The 18600-nt window shown below is 33.9% G+C and overlaps 1 protein-coding gene across 1 annotated transcript; it reads right to left on the bottom strand.

The window, feature by feature from the left end:
* Positions 1-5302: 5302 nt before the first annotated feature.
* LOC131029369 (uncharacterized) lies at positions 5303-18306 on the bottom strand. The gene is made up of 4 exons (XM_057959831.1): positions 17897-18306; positions 16627-17764; positions 8510-8659; positions 5303-5431 (listed from the first exon to the last, which is right to left on the bottom strand). The coding sequence occupies exons 1-4, from the start codon at positions 18304-18306 to the stop codon at positions 5303-5305; spliced, it is 1827 nt and encodes a 608-aa protein (XP_057815814.1).
* Positions 18307-18600: the final 294 nt, after the last annotated feature.

Raw genomic sequence — 18600 nt, 5'->3', positions numbered from 1 at the left:
ATTGCATTCTTACCTAACACTCTCTTTCCCATCCTTTTCTTTGTCTATAATGCAAGTTCAAGCTAAGTGTCTTCTCCTGAATCTCTTCTAATTGTAGTCTTTTCTTTAGCTAAGAGCACTAAAATAACATGTTCTAAAGTTTGTGATGAAATATGAGAGAGAATATAACACCAACAACACCAATTTCAGCTAGTCGTTTAATAAGAGATCTTAGATTGGTTATATGATTAGACATAGTAATATTATCTAACATCTTGAATCTAAATAATTGCAGATTCAAAGAGAAGTTTGCATTTGTTGCTTTTGCTGCAAACAACTTATTTAATTCATTGGGCAGATTTCTTTAGAGGACTTTTCTAAATCAATATGATTTAATTCTGAATGGGATAGTGCAAAGCCAATAATGGAATTGGTTTTCTCTTCTCTACTTTCCCAATCAATTTTGTTTTTAGCATCTATACTTTAGTGCCATTAACTATACCCCATAAAATTTTGTTCATCAATTGCATATGCATTTTCACCTTCCATGTGTGAAAATTATAACCATTATATTTTTTTAGAGGTACATCCATTTCCAAATACTTTTATGATGAAAAACAACAAAATACCTTTAAATGTTGCACAGCTGATTTACATCCTCACACACTCGCAACAACTTTTTCTCCTTCCTTGTCTTTTGTTTCAACTCTGTTAGCTACTCAAACTCTGATAGCTCCTCTTTTAGATTATGTGTCTAGACCAAAGCCCCAAACTTCAAAAAAATCTCTTGGTTGAGAACAACCTCTTCCTAGCAACGAGAATGACTACAAGGATTGTACGATAGGTAAGTTCCTAATAGAACTATTCAAATGAACTCCTAAAAAATGGCATTACAATATAGGAAAAAGAAAAATCAAATAACCTATCTCTAATACCAAATTAAAAAACAAAGATAATAAAGTACGAAAGATGCAGAACAAAAATGCAAAAGAACTCATTCAATATTATTGATTAAATAATGCTTATTTATACAATATTGAAGCTAAACAACTTCCCTACAAATCTAGTAAATAGAATGACAAGTAATTGATGAATAATGATAGATAATTGGAGAAGAGAGGACAACAAACTGAAGGTGTTTGAAATCAAATTGAACACCTCAACTATTATACAGAAAATATTTGGCCAACATAATTACATTAGTTTGTTCTCAAGATATATGGGATTTGGTGGAGAAAGGTTTTGCAGAACCATAGGATGAGGCAGCCTATCAAGGATTACCACAAGCGAAAAAAGATTAGCTAAAGGACAATAGGAAGAAGTATGTTAAGGCTTTGTTTTTCATTCAACAAGCAAAGAATGATTCAGTGTTTTCAAGAGTTGTTGTAGCAACTAGGTCTAAACAAGCTTGGGAGGCCTTACAAACTGCTTACCAAGGTAAAAAAAAAAGTAAAGGTAGCTAAGTTACAAACATTAAGGAGAAATTTTGAAAATCTTCATATGAATGGATCAAATTATATAGATCATTTCTTAACTAAAGTAATGAACATCGTTAATCAATTGAAGACACATGGTGAAAACATTTATGATCAAATAGTGGTTGAAAAAGTTCTTAGAGGATTGCCTAATAGATTTGATACAATTGTAGTTGCTATTGAATAATTAAAAGACTTATCTTAGTTGTTTGTGGATGAATTAATGGGTTCTTTGTTATCTCATGAGCCTGGAATAATTTTAAAAAAAACAATTCTTCTTCAGAGAATGCATCCAAAGCTTAGGCTTCATCAAGCAGAGGAAGAGGCATAAGTGGAGAGATGAATATAGATCAAGCAGAAAGGACTAGCCAATCCAATCACAATTTCAATAATAAAGGAGGGAGTAGAAACCAATCTCAAGAACAATCATCAAGGTTTGATAAATCCAATGTTCAATGCTATATTGTAAGAAATATGGTCATTTTGCAAATGACTGTAACAAGAAACAAGTAGAATTTGATAAACCTGGTGCAAATTATTCAGATGTAGATCTAATAATAATTCAATTAGTTTATTCATAGCTTGCAATGTGGCACAAGAAATCTAAGGGTGTATGGTATTTAGATAGTGGATGTAGTAACCACATCATAGAAAATAGAGAGTTATATTCTAATTTAGATGATTCTATGAAATTTGAAATTAAATTGGGGCATCTGGACTATTGGGGGGAGGAGCAAACTCCTATCCACTTCGCTTCTCGTTCCCCCCCCACTCCACCTCTTACCCACTTCTTATGGGAAAGGTGTTATACATGTATTGACTAAAAATGGAGAAAAAAGTATATTCTTGATGTTTACTATGTGCCTAGATTAAAACATAATCTAATGAGTGTTGGACAATTAATTGAAAGAGGGTACAAAGTGTTCTCTAACAATGATGTTTGTACAATCTTAGATAGAAATCCAAGTGACAGGTTGATTACCAAGGTTTAGATAATCAAGAATCAGATGTCCTCCCTATTGATTCATGGTATTCAAGGAGCAGAGGAAGTTAATTTCAAGGTAGAAATCTTAGACCAGATATGGCTCTATCATTTGAGGTATGGACACCTTAATTTTTATGGCTTGAGTTTATTGCACAAGAATAATATGATAAAAGTTTTGCCACCCATCATGCAACTTGCTAATTCTTGTTAAAGTTATATAATGGAAAAACAACATAGAGAAATATTTCTAGTAGGAAGTTCAAATAGAGAAAGAATGCCTTTAGAGTTAGTTCACACTAACATATGTGGTCTAATGCAAACTCCATCCTTAGGAGGAAGTCTATATTTTGTGACATTTATTGATGATTCAAGCAAGAAAACTTGGATATACTTTCTCAAGAAGAATCTGATGCTTTCAATAAATTTAAGAAGTTCAAATCAATGGAAGAAAAACAAAGTGGACACTTGATCAAGATACTTAGATCTGATAAGGGTGGTGAATACAACTCTAATAATTTTTTGGATTTTTGCGAAGATCATGTGATCAAGAAATAATTCACAATGAGATACACACCACAACATAATGGTGTAGAGGAAAAGAAAAACATAACCATAATGGAAATGGCAAGGAGTATGCTAAAGGCTAAAAACTTGTCTAATGACTTTTTGGCTGAAGTAGTAGCATGTGCAGTATACATTTTAAACACAAATGTGTCATAAAAAGTGTTAAAGATAGAATCCCACAAGAAGCATGGACTGGTAAGAAACATTTTGTATTTCATCTTAGAATCTTTGGATGTGTTGCACATGTTTTAGTGTGAGGTGAATTAAGGAGAAAATTGGGTAATAAGAGTGAAATATGTATTTTCATTGGGTATAATGAGAAATCAAAAGCTTACAGATTATATAAGCTAGTTTCAAATAAAATGATTACTAGCAAGGATGTCATATTTAAGGAGGAAGAAGCATGGGATGGAAATGTTGATAGTGCAGCCACAATTGGGGCACAAATACCAAATAGTAAAGAAGAAGGAGAAGAGCAAGGTGATCAATCGAGCACTCCACCCAAAAATCTTGTGCAAGGTCAATCATCAAGTCATGCAGAGCATCCCATTGTAAAAGTAGGTAATGAGTCCAATCCTACATTTTCCTTATTAAAAGGTAAGAAAATGAGAAGTTTGAAAGAGATATATGCTCAAGGAGAAGAAAGTTTAGATTTTTGGTCAAGTTTTTCTTTGTTCTCTCATGATCATATGTGTTTTGAAGAAGCAATTAAGGAGGAACATTGAATCAAAGTCATGGATGAAGAAATTGATTCCATTGAAAGAAATCATACATGGGAGCTCATGGATCTACCTAAAGGTAAATATTGCATTGGTGCCAAATGGGTTTATAAAACCAAATTTAATGCAAAAGGTGAAATTGTCAAACATAAGACTAGATTAGTAGAAAAATATTTTGTAGAATAATATGTTGTAGACTATAATGAAATATTTGCTCCATTTGGTAGAATAGATACAAATCGAATGGTTTTAGCAATAGTTACAAAAAAAATTGGAAATTTTCTCAAATGGATGTGAAATCAGCTTTTTTGAATGCAATTCTTGAAGAAGAAGTTTATGTTCAACAACCATTTGGTTATGAGGTATATGGGCATAAAAGTAAAGTGTGTAAATTGAAAAAGGCATTCTATAGTTTGAAACAACCCCTATATAGTTGAATTGATTCATATCTGTTGAGTAGAGGATTCAATAAACATAGTAGCGAACCTATATATATATAAAAATCAATCATCAAAATCAAGTTTTGATTGTTTTCCTATATGCTGATGAATTGATTTTTATGGGTAATTTGTGTGTAGACATGTTCAAGTCAGCAATGGTGAAAAAGTTTCAAATGACACATTTGGATTTGATGAGATAATAGTTAGGCATTGAAGTTGTTCAATCTAATAAATGAATTTTTATTTGTCAATCTAAGTATGACAAGGGTGTATTAAGAAAATTCAGAATGTTGATCCAACTTTGTTCAAGAGACTTGTTGGAATCTAATGTATCTCATAGCTATTCAAGATGAGATATCATGTATGGTGTTAGCTTGATTTCAAGGTTTATGGATTTACCTCAAGACTTTCACTGGCAAGTTGGAAAAATGATACTTAGATATGTTGTAAGAATAAGAGGAGATATGAATTTTATATTCCAAAACTAATGAATTTGATTTGATTGGTTGCATCAAAGAAGCAAGCTATAGTGACACTTTCATCAGCTGAAGCTGTGTGTGTAGCAGTCACATCAACAATATGTCAAGCAATTTAAATGAGGAGAATATTGAAGGATCTATTTCAAGCACAAGAGGAGCCAACACCAGTCTTTTGTGACAACAAATCAGCAATTGCACTATCAAAAAATCTTGTTTTTCACCAAAGGAACAAGTACAATGATACAAGATATCACTTCATTAGAGAGCTAGTCAACAATGGTGAAATCTTATATTTTATTCTGTAGATCTGAAGATCAATTAGCAAATATTTTCACTAAAGCATTACTAAGGAGAATTTTGAGTATCTAAGGCAAACTCTAGATTTAATGGATGCTGAAGCTGGTAATAGAAAAAATTAGTAATTTCTTATAGAAGAAATTAAGGAGGAATGTTAGAGATTAGTAATTTCTTCTTCTGTGATCACACGCTGTTAAAATTGATCCTCGCATAATTATGACAAAAACACCTGTCCATTGTTTCCCACGTTCCTTAAATTTGTGTTAGATGTGGACAATTGCATAAATCTGCTGTCCTCGAATGTGGACTCTTAATATTGTATTTGTTTTTCCTAGTCTCCGTGCTGTGAGATCCAGAATAGGGCTCAAGCAACCAGAATTCTGAACCACTGCACATAAAGGCACGTCATCTCTGGAAAAACGTAGTATCTAGAACCTACGAGGCCGGATCGAGCATTACCCAAACCTACAATCTTACATGCTGATCTCAGCACCTAACAAGATTAGAGAATAATTTATTAAAAAATATCCAATAGATGGATGCCAAACATAGGCATGGCAGTGCAAGCATCAGAAAAATAATATCAATTACAATTAATTCTAATAACTTAGAAAACATATTAAAATGCCTAACTATCATAAAATAGATTGACTAATGGCGTCAACAACACACTTTTATGCTGGATATCAATGCCAAATGTGGGAGAATATGCAGCAGGTGAATAGTTGACAATACCTCCTCATGGAATGCTATTATTGCAGGATACCCTCAAAATGAGTTTGTTGAAAAAGATTTTGAAACATTCTAGCAGATACAACAGGCGGTTATAAGGTCCGTTCCACAACCTTCAGCCTGCATCCTCCCTGCCTCTGTCCAAGATGGAAATTTGGGGACATTGTAGTTGTAGCAGCCCCGGTGGACATGTATGCAAAGATGTGAACTCCTTAGCAAAATGACTAACTAACAAGAACGTGGTCTCCCCGATCGCTATCCTCCTTCCCTGCCCATCCAAAAGAATGTATTTTATTCTAATAGGTTTTCGAAACTCTCAAGCCAGTACACTTGGCAGGCGTGAATCCTAAAATTCCAGGATATGCACAAAATAGATTTGTTAATAAGGCTTTAGAAACTGTCATACGAATGCAATTGGCAGGCATGCCAGTGCTGCAGGATAAGCACTAATTGATTTCTTGATAAGACTTTCTTTAATATTTTCTTCTTGCACTGTCCTGCCTGCAGATTCTTGACTGATCTATTTACCTACAGGAATTTTTCTTGGCTATTGGTGGAGAACTACCCAGGCCTATTTATACAACCAATTGCATCTACCGAGGATGGAAGCCCTGTAGGAGTACAATAAGCACTGAGAGGGGGGTGAATCAGTGCTTATGAAAAATAAAATTCAAAAGAAATTAAATGCAAATTACTATAATAACAATCTGTCAATATAAACTTTAAAGCACACACACAGATTGAGAACACAAAGTTGTTTTGAGTGGAAACCCTCGGGGGTAAAAAACCACTCGCTAAATGCCTCACTGACTTATTAAAATGCTCGTTACAAATGTCTCACTGACTGAAATGAATGTCTCACTGACAATGCTACTTCACTGGTAGTCTTTTGTACATGCCTCACTCGCTTAAACAATATTCTCAAAATAGTTCCACTTTGTTTCATTTCATAACTTCTTCTAAACTTATAAGAGTTTGAAGCGACTGATCTAAAAATCCCAAATACAACAAGAAAGATTATACATCATAATATTATGTAGAGAACAACAAAAAATTGTTCACATACACAATATCATTATGCACAAACTTTATACAAATGTGTTACAGCCAACTGAGTAAAAGGTATGCTCATATAAATATAACTCTTTTTCTTCTAACCCAGATGAAAACCTCTTCATGATTAAATAGGTTTCATTGAAGAAGACACATTTTTTTGTTTCCTACATCAACTGTATTCAAGGAACTGATAACTGTAACTGTTATCATAGTTACCAAATACTGCTGCAACCGAAATTATATAAGAACAAAAAACTGTCATTCTTTTCTCAAACATATAGTTCTAGTAACAAACTAAAAAGAAAGTCCCTTGAAACTGCCATATACACAAAACCATTTATCTTTATTTTACTTAACATCAAATGGTCAATGACTAAATGCAAGAACCCAAAAACCAAATTTACAACGAATGTCAACTGGGTTTTTTTTTAATAACAAATGATAAACATACTGAAAAACCACTGAATTGTTCCTTAATCACTTTAGTTTTTTTCTTAAACAATTTATGATAAGGACCATCAAATAATAGAAGAAGAAGGAATAGATACACCTGAAGATTTGGAGGAAAGATGTCAAAAATCCATGCCATCAAACTGAGATTAACTGCCATTAAATCTGCATAGGTAAATCGTTGCAACTGCCTCTATTTTTCATGCAAATGAAAGCCCAAATGTGAAGACCAAGCATTGAAAGAATGAATGAAATATGAGTGCTTTAGCAAATATGCATCGTTATATTCAAGAAGCCCTAAAACCACTGATGGATATAATATAATGCAAAGTATTTATCATGTAATAGTTTCACCGTGGGGAGGGCCAAAAACACAACTTGGTGCCTAGAGAATATCATAAGGCCAAGTTACTTTTTAAACATCAATGCGAGCATATAAGTCATATTAAGTGACTTAACAACATGTTATCTGTCACTTTAAACATATAGTCACCACAACACACTTTTGACATGAATGCCAACAAAATGCCACGGAGAGGAACAAACTCCCCCTTTGGCATTGGTGTCAAAATGAGAAAATTCCAAACTATCATCCTTGCACAAAACTGTCTGACAAAATACTGTAACTATCATTCACTGTCATGACTATTGGTCAAAATACTGTAACTATCATTGTTCGCTGCTCAAAAACTATCTCAAGTATTTAATAACTATCACAAGTGTTTATTGCTCTGCTCTTTGCTATTCTCCCCCTTTTGGCACCAATGCCAAAGGAGAAGGAAAGAAAACAAATGCTCACAAACATAGATGGTGCATAAGAATATCACAGATACAAGAATGCAACATAAGTATATGAGCGAGAACCACAAGGGCTGAAAATAATCTTGAAGCATACCTATGGAACACAAGAATAGCTGAGATACAATAATGCATCCACATGTATGTGAGAGATCTAGAAATGCCACAAAATGCCATGGGAAAAAATAGTCATCATAAAAAACCTCCCCCTTGCTCCATGAAGGAGACATCATGGTTACTGAAGAAAACTGAGAGGAAAATACCAAGTTTTCCCTTGAGAAATTTAAAAGTGGCTTTTGGTAAAGCTTTGGTAAAGATGTCAGCCACCTGATTAGTTGAGGACACATACTATAAGGTCACATCATTGGCAAAAACCCTTTCATGAAAAAATGATATTGTATGTCAATATGCTTAGTTTTGGAATGTTGAACAGGATTTTTGGAAATATCTATAGCGCTAGAATTTTCACAGAAAACAGATATTGGTTAAGCACATCAATATAGACATCTTGTAATGTTTGAATCATCTAGAGTACCTGAGTACAACAAGTTGCTGCAACAATGTATTCTGCCTCAGCAGTGGATAAGGAAACTGAATTTTGTTTCTTACTGTGCCAAGCAACTAATCTTTCGCCAAGAAAGAATGCACCCCCAGAAATGCTTTTTCTGTCATCAAGACAACCAGCCTAGTCAGCATCAGTATAGATTGTTAAGGTAAAATCATTATGCTTTGGATTCCACAAACCAAAATCAAGAGTTCCAAAAATATACTTCATGATTCTTTTAACAATATTTAGATGAGATAGTTTAGGTGCTGATTGAATCCCAGAGACTAAACAAATTGAATGCATTATATCAAGTCTTGTAGTAGTCAATTATAAAAGACTTCCAATCATGGACCGATACATTGTATGATCTACATCAGGTTGATTAACTTCTTACTGAAGTTTATAACAAGTTTCCATAGGAGTACCTACTGGTTTACAATAATTCATTTGAAATTTTACCAACATCTCTTTTGCATATTTAGTCTGAAAAATAAATATGCCTTTTTCAAGTTGACTAACCTACAATCCCAGAAAGAATGAAAGTTTGCCTAACATAGACATTTTAAGTTTGGACTTCATTATCTTTGGGAATTTAGAGAAGAAATCATCATTATCACTGCCAAAAATAATATCATCAACATAGACTACAACAATCAGAATATTGTCATCTTTCTTCTTGTAATACAAATTGTTGTCTACTACACCTTTTGAGAATCCTTGTTCCTGCAAATGCTTGTCTAACTTTGTGTACCAAGCTTGTGGAGCCTGTTTTAAACCATATAAATCTTTTCTTAACCTATAGACATAGGTTTATTTACCTACACAAACAAAACCTTCAGGTTGTCCCATATATACTTTTTCCTCTAGATCACCATTCAAAAAGGCTATTTTGACATCCATTTGAAACACTTTAAAATTTTTATAAATAGAAAAAGCTAGAAAAATTCTAATAGCTTCAAGCCTAGCCACTGGGGCAAAGGTTTCTTCATAGTCAAAACCTTCAATTTGAGAATACCCTTTGCATACAAGTCAAGCTTTGTTTCTCACAATATTGCCTTTATCATCCAACTTATTTTGAAAAACCCATTTAGCTCTAATAATATTTTTATCTGTAGGCCTTGGAACAAGCTTCCAAGTCTTGTTCTTTTCAATCTGATCAAGTTCCTTATTCATAGCTTTAATCCAAAAACTATCTTTACTAGCATTTGTATAATTTTTTGGCTCAACCTGAGACAATAAACATAAGTAAACCTGATTATTGGTGTTTGCAGCCTTTCTTCTTGTTATCATTCTAGAAGATGTATCCCCAATTATTTGTTCTTGAAGATGATTTTTAAACAATGACTTTGTTGATCTAATTGGTGTAAAGGGCATATTTTCAACAGTACCATTTGACTGATCTTGTTCATTATTTTCATCAATCTTTGTTTCATTTTCAGTTTTTTGTTCATAGTTAGATGGAATTTCAACTATGTTTTCATCAAATATTTTATCAAGAGTATGATCAATTTCATCAACTTTTACATTAGCACTTTCAATAACTCTTTAGAGCCTTTTATTATAACATTTGTCAGCCTTGCTATGGGTGGAATATCCTAAGAATATACCCTCATCACATCTTGATTCAAAACTACTCATGCTATCATTGTCTCTCTTAATATAACATTTACTGCCAAAAATCTTGAAATAACCCACATTAGTTGTCCTACCATACCATAGTTCATAGGGAGTGCATTTGGTATTTAATCTCAATTGAACTCGGTTCAAAATATAGACAACTGTGTGAACTGCCTCTTTCCAATAGATATTTGAGAGACCTGCATCTTGCAACATAGTTCGTGCCATCTCCTTTACAGTCTCATTTTTCCTTTCAGCAACACCATTTTGCTGAGGTTTTCTGGAAGTTGAGTATTACCTTTTTATACCATGTTCTTCACAATACTCAATAAATTCCTGCGAAGTATATTCTCCCCCTTTGTCTAACCTAAGACATTTTATAGTTAAATCTAATTCATTTTCAACCATTTTCTTAAACACTTTGAACCTACTAAAAGCTTTTGCCTTGTGTTTCAGAAATGTCACCCAAGTCATCCTTGTGTAGTAATCTATAAACAACATAAAATATTTTTCATTGTTCAAATATTTTATCCTTGTAGGTCCACATAAATCAATATGAATTAATTGCAATTGTTTGGTAGATGAATATTCCTTAGGCTTGTGACTCACTCTTGTTTGTTTTCCTTCTTGACACTCTTTGCAAATAATATTGTCTGGTTTTGAAAGGAAAGGCATCTCTCTGACATTCTGATTTTTATTGATCTTAATCAAATTGTCATAATTTGTGTCCTAACCTTCTATGCCAAAGTTTGACTTCATCAATTTGACTCATAAAACATACATTTGATTCTTTATAGCTAGTATGTTCATGAAGATTGTATATGTTTCCACTAGTTCTAAACCCAACTGCAATAGTTTTACCTAATTTCTTTTTGATTTCATAGCCATTAGTATCAAAAATTACATTAAATCCTTTTAATGCATTAGTAGCTTCTGCAAGATAAGATTTTCCTAACTCGTTAATCTCCTCTATTCTATTTTGGTTTAATCATCTATGCTATTAGATTATTTTATTTATGCTTTCCAAACTGAATATGTTTATCAGACTGTAACTTTGATCTTGATTATGATATTGATATTGGATAAAGATGGATTAGATCGATGACCTGCTTAACATAGTTAAGCGTCGATCTAAATGCTATCGGGCTAGTGACTCGATAGCATATTAATGTCGATTCATTTATGAATCGGCATTAATATACTATCAGGGTATTAACCCGATAGCATATAATGCTATTAGTTATTGTTATTGTTTATATCGATCCATTATAATATGCTTTAACACCGATTCATTATCGGGTATGTTTATATCGATCCATTATAATTTGCTTTAACACCGATTCATTATCGGGTATGTTTATATTGATTTGTTAACATATACAAATGACACCGATTAGTTATATCGATAGATAGTCACGACCAAGTGACATCTTGGTCGGACATGTCAAAAAGACATGTTCGTTCAAGGTGCCACTTGATCGTGACTGCCTTGCTATATATATATCATTCAAAAGAAAAGGAATGACATTAAAATCGATACATGTTCATCCTTTAGACTTGCAGAAAATAAAGACGATATTATTATTGTCATAGTAATAATACAAAAAATCAAAAATACACTATCTAACATATAACTTGTTCATTAAACTAGAAATTGCAATAACATTTACATGGTATCAGAGCCAAGTTGATCGAACTTGAGGCTATTCAATTTTGTGAATAATTTAAGAACAAGGTTATATACTACATCACATTTCTCCAATGGCCAGTGCTATCAGATTTGAAGACAGACTTGGAGGTGGTGATGATTTTTCAGCCTAGAAGTTCAAAATCTAGATGATCTTAAAGGAGAACAAAGTGGATTCATTTGTTCAAACAAAAAATGATCAACTTGAAAATGAACTTGACAAAACCAGATGGATTGAAGGAAATGAAAAAGCATCAAAATAATAGTTGATGGGGTGAGAAACAACATAATGCCCATCATATGAAAACATCAGACAACCTATAAAATGTTCAAAGCACTTGAAAGCACATTTGAGATATCGAATGCAAGTCGAACTCTGGCATTAAAACAAGAAATAAATCATATCACCATGAACAAGGGGGAGACAATCAATGCCTACTTTATGCGGATATCAACTCTAAGAGATGAACTAGCAACTCTGGATTATGAGATCCAAAGCAAAGAGTTAACACTCATTGCTCTAGATGGGTTGCCTAGTGGATGGAGTACATTCATCCAAGACATCAGTGCAAGGTCCAAATACCCTAAGTTTGAAAGATTAAGGGACGATTGTCTCCAAGAAGAATCAAGATTGAACAAGATGGGAATAAAACAAAAGAACATAGATGAAGACTTTCAAGTCCTAAATACTAACACAAATAAGACAACCAAGAAGAAGCAATTTAGGAAGAGGGAGGGTCATCAAGGCAAGAACACTTGAAAGAGAGAGCTATCACATATTCAATGCTATAGGTGCGATAAGTTTGGGCACTTTGTTGCAAAATGTCCAGAGAGAGCCAAACAAGCCACATTTGCCAGAGCAGGAAAATCTAAAAGAGAAGATAACTCCCAAAACTATGTCCTCTGGTCAGCACTTACAAGCCATGCATCAAATAAGTCTAACTCCTAGGTGATCGACAATGGTTCATCCAGACACATTACAGGGTTTAGAGAAGTGTTAGACTCCATGACAGAGTATAATGAAGAGGAAGTAACCATCGAAGATGATTCCTCACATCCAATTTGAGGAATTGGTTCCTCCACCATCAAACTGAAGACATGCATATCATTGCAACTCGAAGGAGTATTGTATGTCCCCAACATCAAGAGAAATCTAGTCTCCATATCAGCCCTAGAAGATAATGGATATAAAGTAACCTTCATGGAGAACAAGGTGTCGGCTTGGCCGAAAAATTCTTCCATCAAGAAAGCTAAAGTCATTGGTCAAAGACAAGGCTATTTGTATGAGCTGTGCACAAAGCCCAACATAGCCCTAATTCACAAAGCAACAAATGCAAATGAGGTCCGGCGTAGAAGACTAGGCCACCTAAATTATAGAGCTTTGTCATCTATGAGAAACCTTGTCATAGGTTTACCTAAGTTGCAACAATATCATTCAAAGGCATGCAAGGGATGTGCCCTAGGTAAAAATATCAAGGGTGCCTTCCATAACAGTACTAGGAAAATAAGCAAAGTATTAGAGTTAGTTCATTCTGATGTATGTGGACCTATGTCCACTCCCTCTCTAGGAGGATGTTTGTATTATGTAATATTTGTTGATGACTACTCTAGGAAAACTTGGATCTACTTTTTGAAGTGTAAAGAATCAAAAGAGATCCTTAGTAGGTTTAAAGAGTTTAAATCACTAACAGAGAACTACTCAAGTAATAAAATCAAAACTCTAAGGACCGATAATGGGGGGAATACACATCAGAATTATTTAGAGATTTTTGTAAAAACTCAGGGATTAAGAGGGAGCTAACAATACTTTATAATCCTCAACAAAATGGGGTAGCTGAGAGGAAAAATAGGATAATTGTAGAAGCTGCCAAAGTCATGATTCTTGACCAAAATCTAAATATCAATCTTTGGGCAGAAGCAACTAACACTGCTATGTATATCCAAAACAGATTTCCTCACTCACATCTTGAAGATAAAACTCCTGAGGAAGTATTTACCAAACTAAAGCCAGATATCAGCCACCTTAGGATATTTGGGTGTCCTGTCTATATACATGTACCTAAAGAGAAAAGACTAAAACTAGAACCTTCTAGAAAAAGGGGGATACTTGTAGGATATAGTGAAACATCCAAAGCCTATAGAATATATATACATGGTCAGAGAAATATTGAACTTAGTAGGGATGTAATCTTTGAAGAAGACTTAGCTTTCAAAAGAGCCCTAAGTACAATAGAGCCAGAAATCTATATCCCCACTCCTGAGCTTCAGAGGGAGAATCTTGAGGAAACCATAGGTGAAACTTCAAACACACCTAGAGAAAACCTCAAGAAAAGACCTCTATGGGCCACCAAGACTGTAGTAGAAGCTTAGAAGTTTGCCACTCCTTCAGGAACCTTCAAGGAAAGCAAAAGACCTAATAAATTCACTAGCTATGTTGCTCTTATGAATGATCTCTCTAAAATCGAGCCAAACAATGTATCAGATGCACTTAAACATCAAGTATGGAAGGATGCCATGTCTATAGAGTATCAATCCATTATGAAAAATGATGTTTGGGAGATTGTTCCTAGGCCAACCAAGAAATATGTGGTTCATCTAAACCTTTATTCAAAATCAAACATGCTGCAGACGGCAATATTGAGAAATGCAAGGCCAGATTTGTAGCCAGAGGATTCTCACAAAGGGAGGGAATAGACTATGAAGAAACCTTTGCACCTATTTCCAGGTATACATCAGTGAGAGCTGTATTAGCCATTACAGTAGCAAAAGGATGGAAGGTACACCAAATGGATGTTAAGACAACATTTCTAAATGGTGAGATCTCAGAAGAAGTCTACCTAGAGCAACCTGAAGGGTTTGAAATCTATGATGCAGAGTCTCATGTGTGTAGACTCAAGAAAGCTCTCTATGAGCTTAAATAGCCCCCCAAGGCATGGTATGAAAGAATTGAAACCTATCTCTTAGGACTAGGCTTCTATAAAAATGATGCAAATCCTAATCTCTACTATAAAAGAAATAAAGATGATATGCTAATGTTGATTTTATATGTTGATGACTTATTAATCACAGGAAATGATCATCTTATAGATCAATGCAAGAATGATCTATCCAAAGAATTTGATATAAAGGACTTAGGACTCCTTCATACTTCTTAGGATTGGAAGTATGGCAAAATTCTGACAATATTATACTAAACCAAGGGAAGTATACCTTGGAAATTTTGAAGAGATTCAGAATGCATAATTGCAGACCTATGACGTCTCCCATGGAAACAAATTTACATAAACTTAGGGAAGCAGCAGTAGCGTCACAATCCACTGATCCTACACTCTACAGACAGATGATTGGGTCCCTGATGTATCTGGTGAATACAAGGCCAGATATATGTTATGTTGTCAATGCCTTAGGTCAATTTATGTGCAAGAGATGGTAAACAACAATGTGATCAAATTGGAATATGTTAGCACAGGAGATCAGATTGCAGATATTCTGACCAAACCACTTTCCAGAGTGAAGGTTGATCACTTCAGAAAAGGTTTAGGTATGATAGAAAGGTAATCTACTTTGTAAATAAGATGTTTAATACGTTGTGACATTCTAGGTTTCACCCCTTGTGTTCATATCTAAGAGGTGACGATCTCTCAGATTATGAACACTTGTATGTAGACATCATAAGGTGACGATCTTATGATTCTCTAAACTAGTTATCATGTTGGATCTCTGGTATGTCATGGATGTGCCATGATGATGTTGTGATAAAATATTTGTAAGAAATGTTTGTGCACATATCACAACCTGGATAAGATGAGAATCTAACCATCCTCATATGTTTATCCTTAGTATTGCGTGTTTAGGCAATACTGATATCACGTGTTTAGGTGATATCTTGTCATAATGAAATGATGAATCCTTTATATCACATGGTTAGGTGATACTCTATGTCACATGCTTAGAGTGATACTTTATATTTGTATATTATGTCCTGATGATACTTCATATCATATGTATAGATGATATATATTCTTGGAGACTGACATTATGGAAAAATAAATGTGATGCAGGTTACTTTATCTATCTTCCAAAGCTAAGAGGGAGTGTTAATGCATTAGTAGCTTCTGCAAGATAAGATTTTCCTAACTCGTTAATCTCCTCTATTCTGTTTTGGTTTACTCATCTATGCTATTAGATTATCTGATTTATGCTTTCCAAACTGAATATGTTTATCAGACTGTAACTTTGATCTTGGTTATGATATTGATATTGGATAAAGATGGATTAGATCGACGACCTGCTTGACATAGTTAAGCATCGATCTAAATGCAATCAGGCTAGTAACCCGATAGCATATTAATGTCGATTCATTTATGAATCGGCATTAATATACTATTAGGGTATTAACTCAATAGCATATAATGCTATTAGTTATTGTTATTATTTATATCGATCCATTATAGTCTGCTTTAACACCGATTCATTATCGGGTATGTTTATATTGATCTGTTAACATATACAAATGGCACCGATTAGTTATATCGATAGACAGTCACGACCAAGTGACATCTTGGTCGGACATGTCTAAAATACATGTCCATTCAAGGTGCCACTTGATCGTGACTGCCTTGCTATATATACATCATTCAAAAGAAAAGGAATGACATTAAAAATTGATACATGTTCATCCTTCAGACCTACAGAAAAGAATGACGATATTATTATTGTCATAGTAACAATACAAAAAATAAAAAATACACTATCTAACATATAACTTGTTCATTAAATTGGAAATTGCAATAACATTTACAAATCCATTATCACGGATCTGACTTAAACTAAGAAGATTGTGAGCCAGACCTTCTAGATAATATACATCATGCAAAGGAGTATCATTATCCAACAAAATAGTTCCTTTGCCTATAACAGGAATACAATGATCATTCCCAAACCTAACAGATCCTTGTGAATAATTTTCAAAAACAACAAACTTACTTTTGTCTCCGGTCATATGATGTGAACACCCATTGTCCACAACCCAGTGATTCTTTTTGACAGAGTGTAAAGCAGTTTGAACAACTAAAGCTTCTATCTTCTTTTTGGGTTTCCAAATCATCCTGGACTTATCTAGTTGGATAGATTTATGAACTTGTTGAAAAGCACCCGAGTTACAAACAGTTGCAATGTGTCCCATGATTTTACAGTGATAACATCTAATAGTGCTAAGAAAGTTGTATAAACTTTGATTTACAAAATTGGACTTTCTTATAGACATAACTCTACAAGTATTTTCTTTATGCCCATATTGCTGACAGTTAAAACAATATCCAAAGAAATGAAAGCCATGTGTTAGAAACTTACTAGTTCTTTCAGCAGTCTTGTTGATAGCAAAATTACTTAAGGATTCTCCTTCAGCAGCTTGACGGATGCCTTTTCCTTTGCAATCATTAACATTGTTCGTTGGGACAGAACAATTCCAATTGCTTGCACTTTGTTTCAACTTTTCTTGAAGAAAGACAACCTTTTCTTCTAAAGAAAGACATTCTTTTTCCTTATCACTCAATTTCCCTTGAGTAACTTCAAGAATCCTTTTATTTTCTGCTAATTGAAGAGTTAAACCAGACATGCACTCATTAGCACTTTGATATTGATCCTTTAGAGTAACATATTCTTTTCTCAATCTTTTGATTTCTTTGAGGGCACATTTCAGTTCTCCTTCTAGATCGATTTCTGATTCAGAATGCTCAAAAGGAGTGTCCTCCTGAGTCACATTTGGAGATAAAATAGCCATAAACAAGGTTTCATCTCCTACAAGAGATTCACCTGAACAGCTATCTATGACATCTGCATAGAAGCTCTTTTTCTTAAAGAAGGTTTTCTTTTTGTTTTGAATTTTTTTTTTCTTTCCTAACTTTCTGTTGTCCTCATCTTCACTAGTTTCTTCTTTACTAGGACATTGAGCAGCATAGTGGCCAATTTTACCACAGTTAAAACATTTGAAAGGTAGTTTTCCTCTATATCTACTTGACCCTCTTTTAAGTCTACTAACAAAGACTGTCTCATCATCAGGTTTATCTAACTATGAATCATTATCTTTTTTCAGAGTTTTGAATGCAGTTTCTTTACTAGGTTGAATGTCTTCACTTATTCTCATTTCATAAGCAGTTAAAACACCATGCATTTCATCTATAGTAAGTTTATTTAAGTCTCTTTCTTCTAGAGCTGAGACTTTGGAATCATACTTCGGCATCAAAGACCTTAGAGCCTTTTTAACAATAGCCTTTTCCCCATGAGTTTCATGAAGACCTCTTATTGAATTTACAATTTGTGAAATCCTAAGAAAAAAATAAGCTATTTTCTCATCTTCAGTCATTTTCAAACTTTCAAATCTAGCCCTAAAGATCTGCAGTTTTGCTTCTTTAACTTTATAATCACCTTCATAAATACTGGATAGTTTATCCCATATGGCTTTTGCATTTTTGCAATCCATTTATTTAAGTAACACATCATTTGATAGACCACAACATATAGCATTTGACGCCTTAGCATCACATTCATAAGCCTTTTTCTTGTCAGAGGTATAGGCAGTTTCAACTGCAGCCCACACATCATAGCCTACAAAGGTAATATGCTATCAAACAAAGGTGTCCTAGCTGTGGACAAACTGTCTTGATTTGCCACAAAAGTACTCCTACCAGGAAATCCCTCAGCAAGGGTCCAGCTCTGATACCAATTGTAGGAGTACAATAAGCATTGAGAGGGGGGCTGAATCAATGCTTATGAA

The sequence above is a fragment of the Cryptomeria japonica genome, chromosome 3 (assembly GCF_030272615.1).
Source record: "Cryptomeria japonica chromosome 3, Sugi_1.0, whole genome shotgun sequence".
Lineage (NCBI taxonomy): Eukaryota > Viridiplantae > Streptophyta > Pinopsida > Cupressales > Cupressaceae > Cryptomeria > Cryptomeria japonica.
Note: the sequence above shows the minus strand (reverse complement) of the source record. Positions and strands in the feature narration are given on the sequence as shown.

Excerpts from the sequence above, each read along its gene's own strand:
- LOC131029369 (XM_057959831.1), bottom strand. The coding sequence starts at position 18,306 with ATGGATTGCAAAAATGCAAAAGCCATATGGGATAAACTATCCAGTATT. Across the intron at positions 8,660-16,626 it reads AGATCCGTGATAATGGATTT|GCTGGTTGTCTTGATGACAG; the intron begins GTAAATGTTATT and ends GATGCTGACTAG. Across the intron at positions 5,432-8,509 it reads CAGCAACTTGTTGTACTCAG|GTGCTGAGATCAGCATGTAA; the intron begins GTACTCTAGATG and ends TAATCTTGTTAG.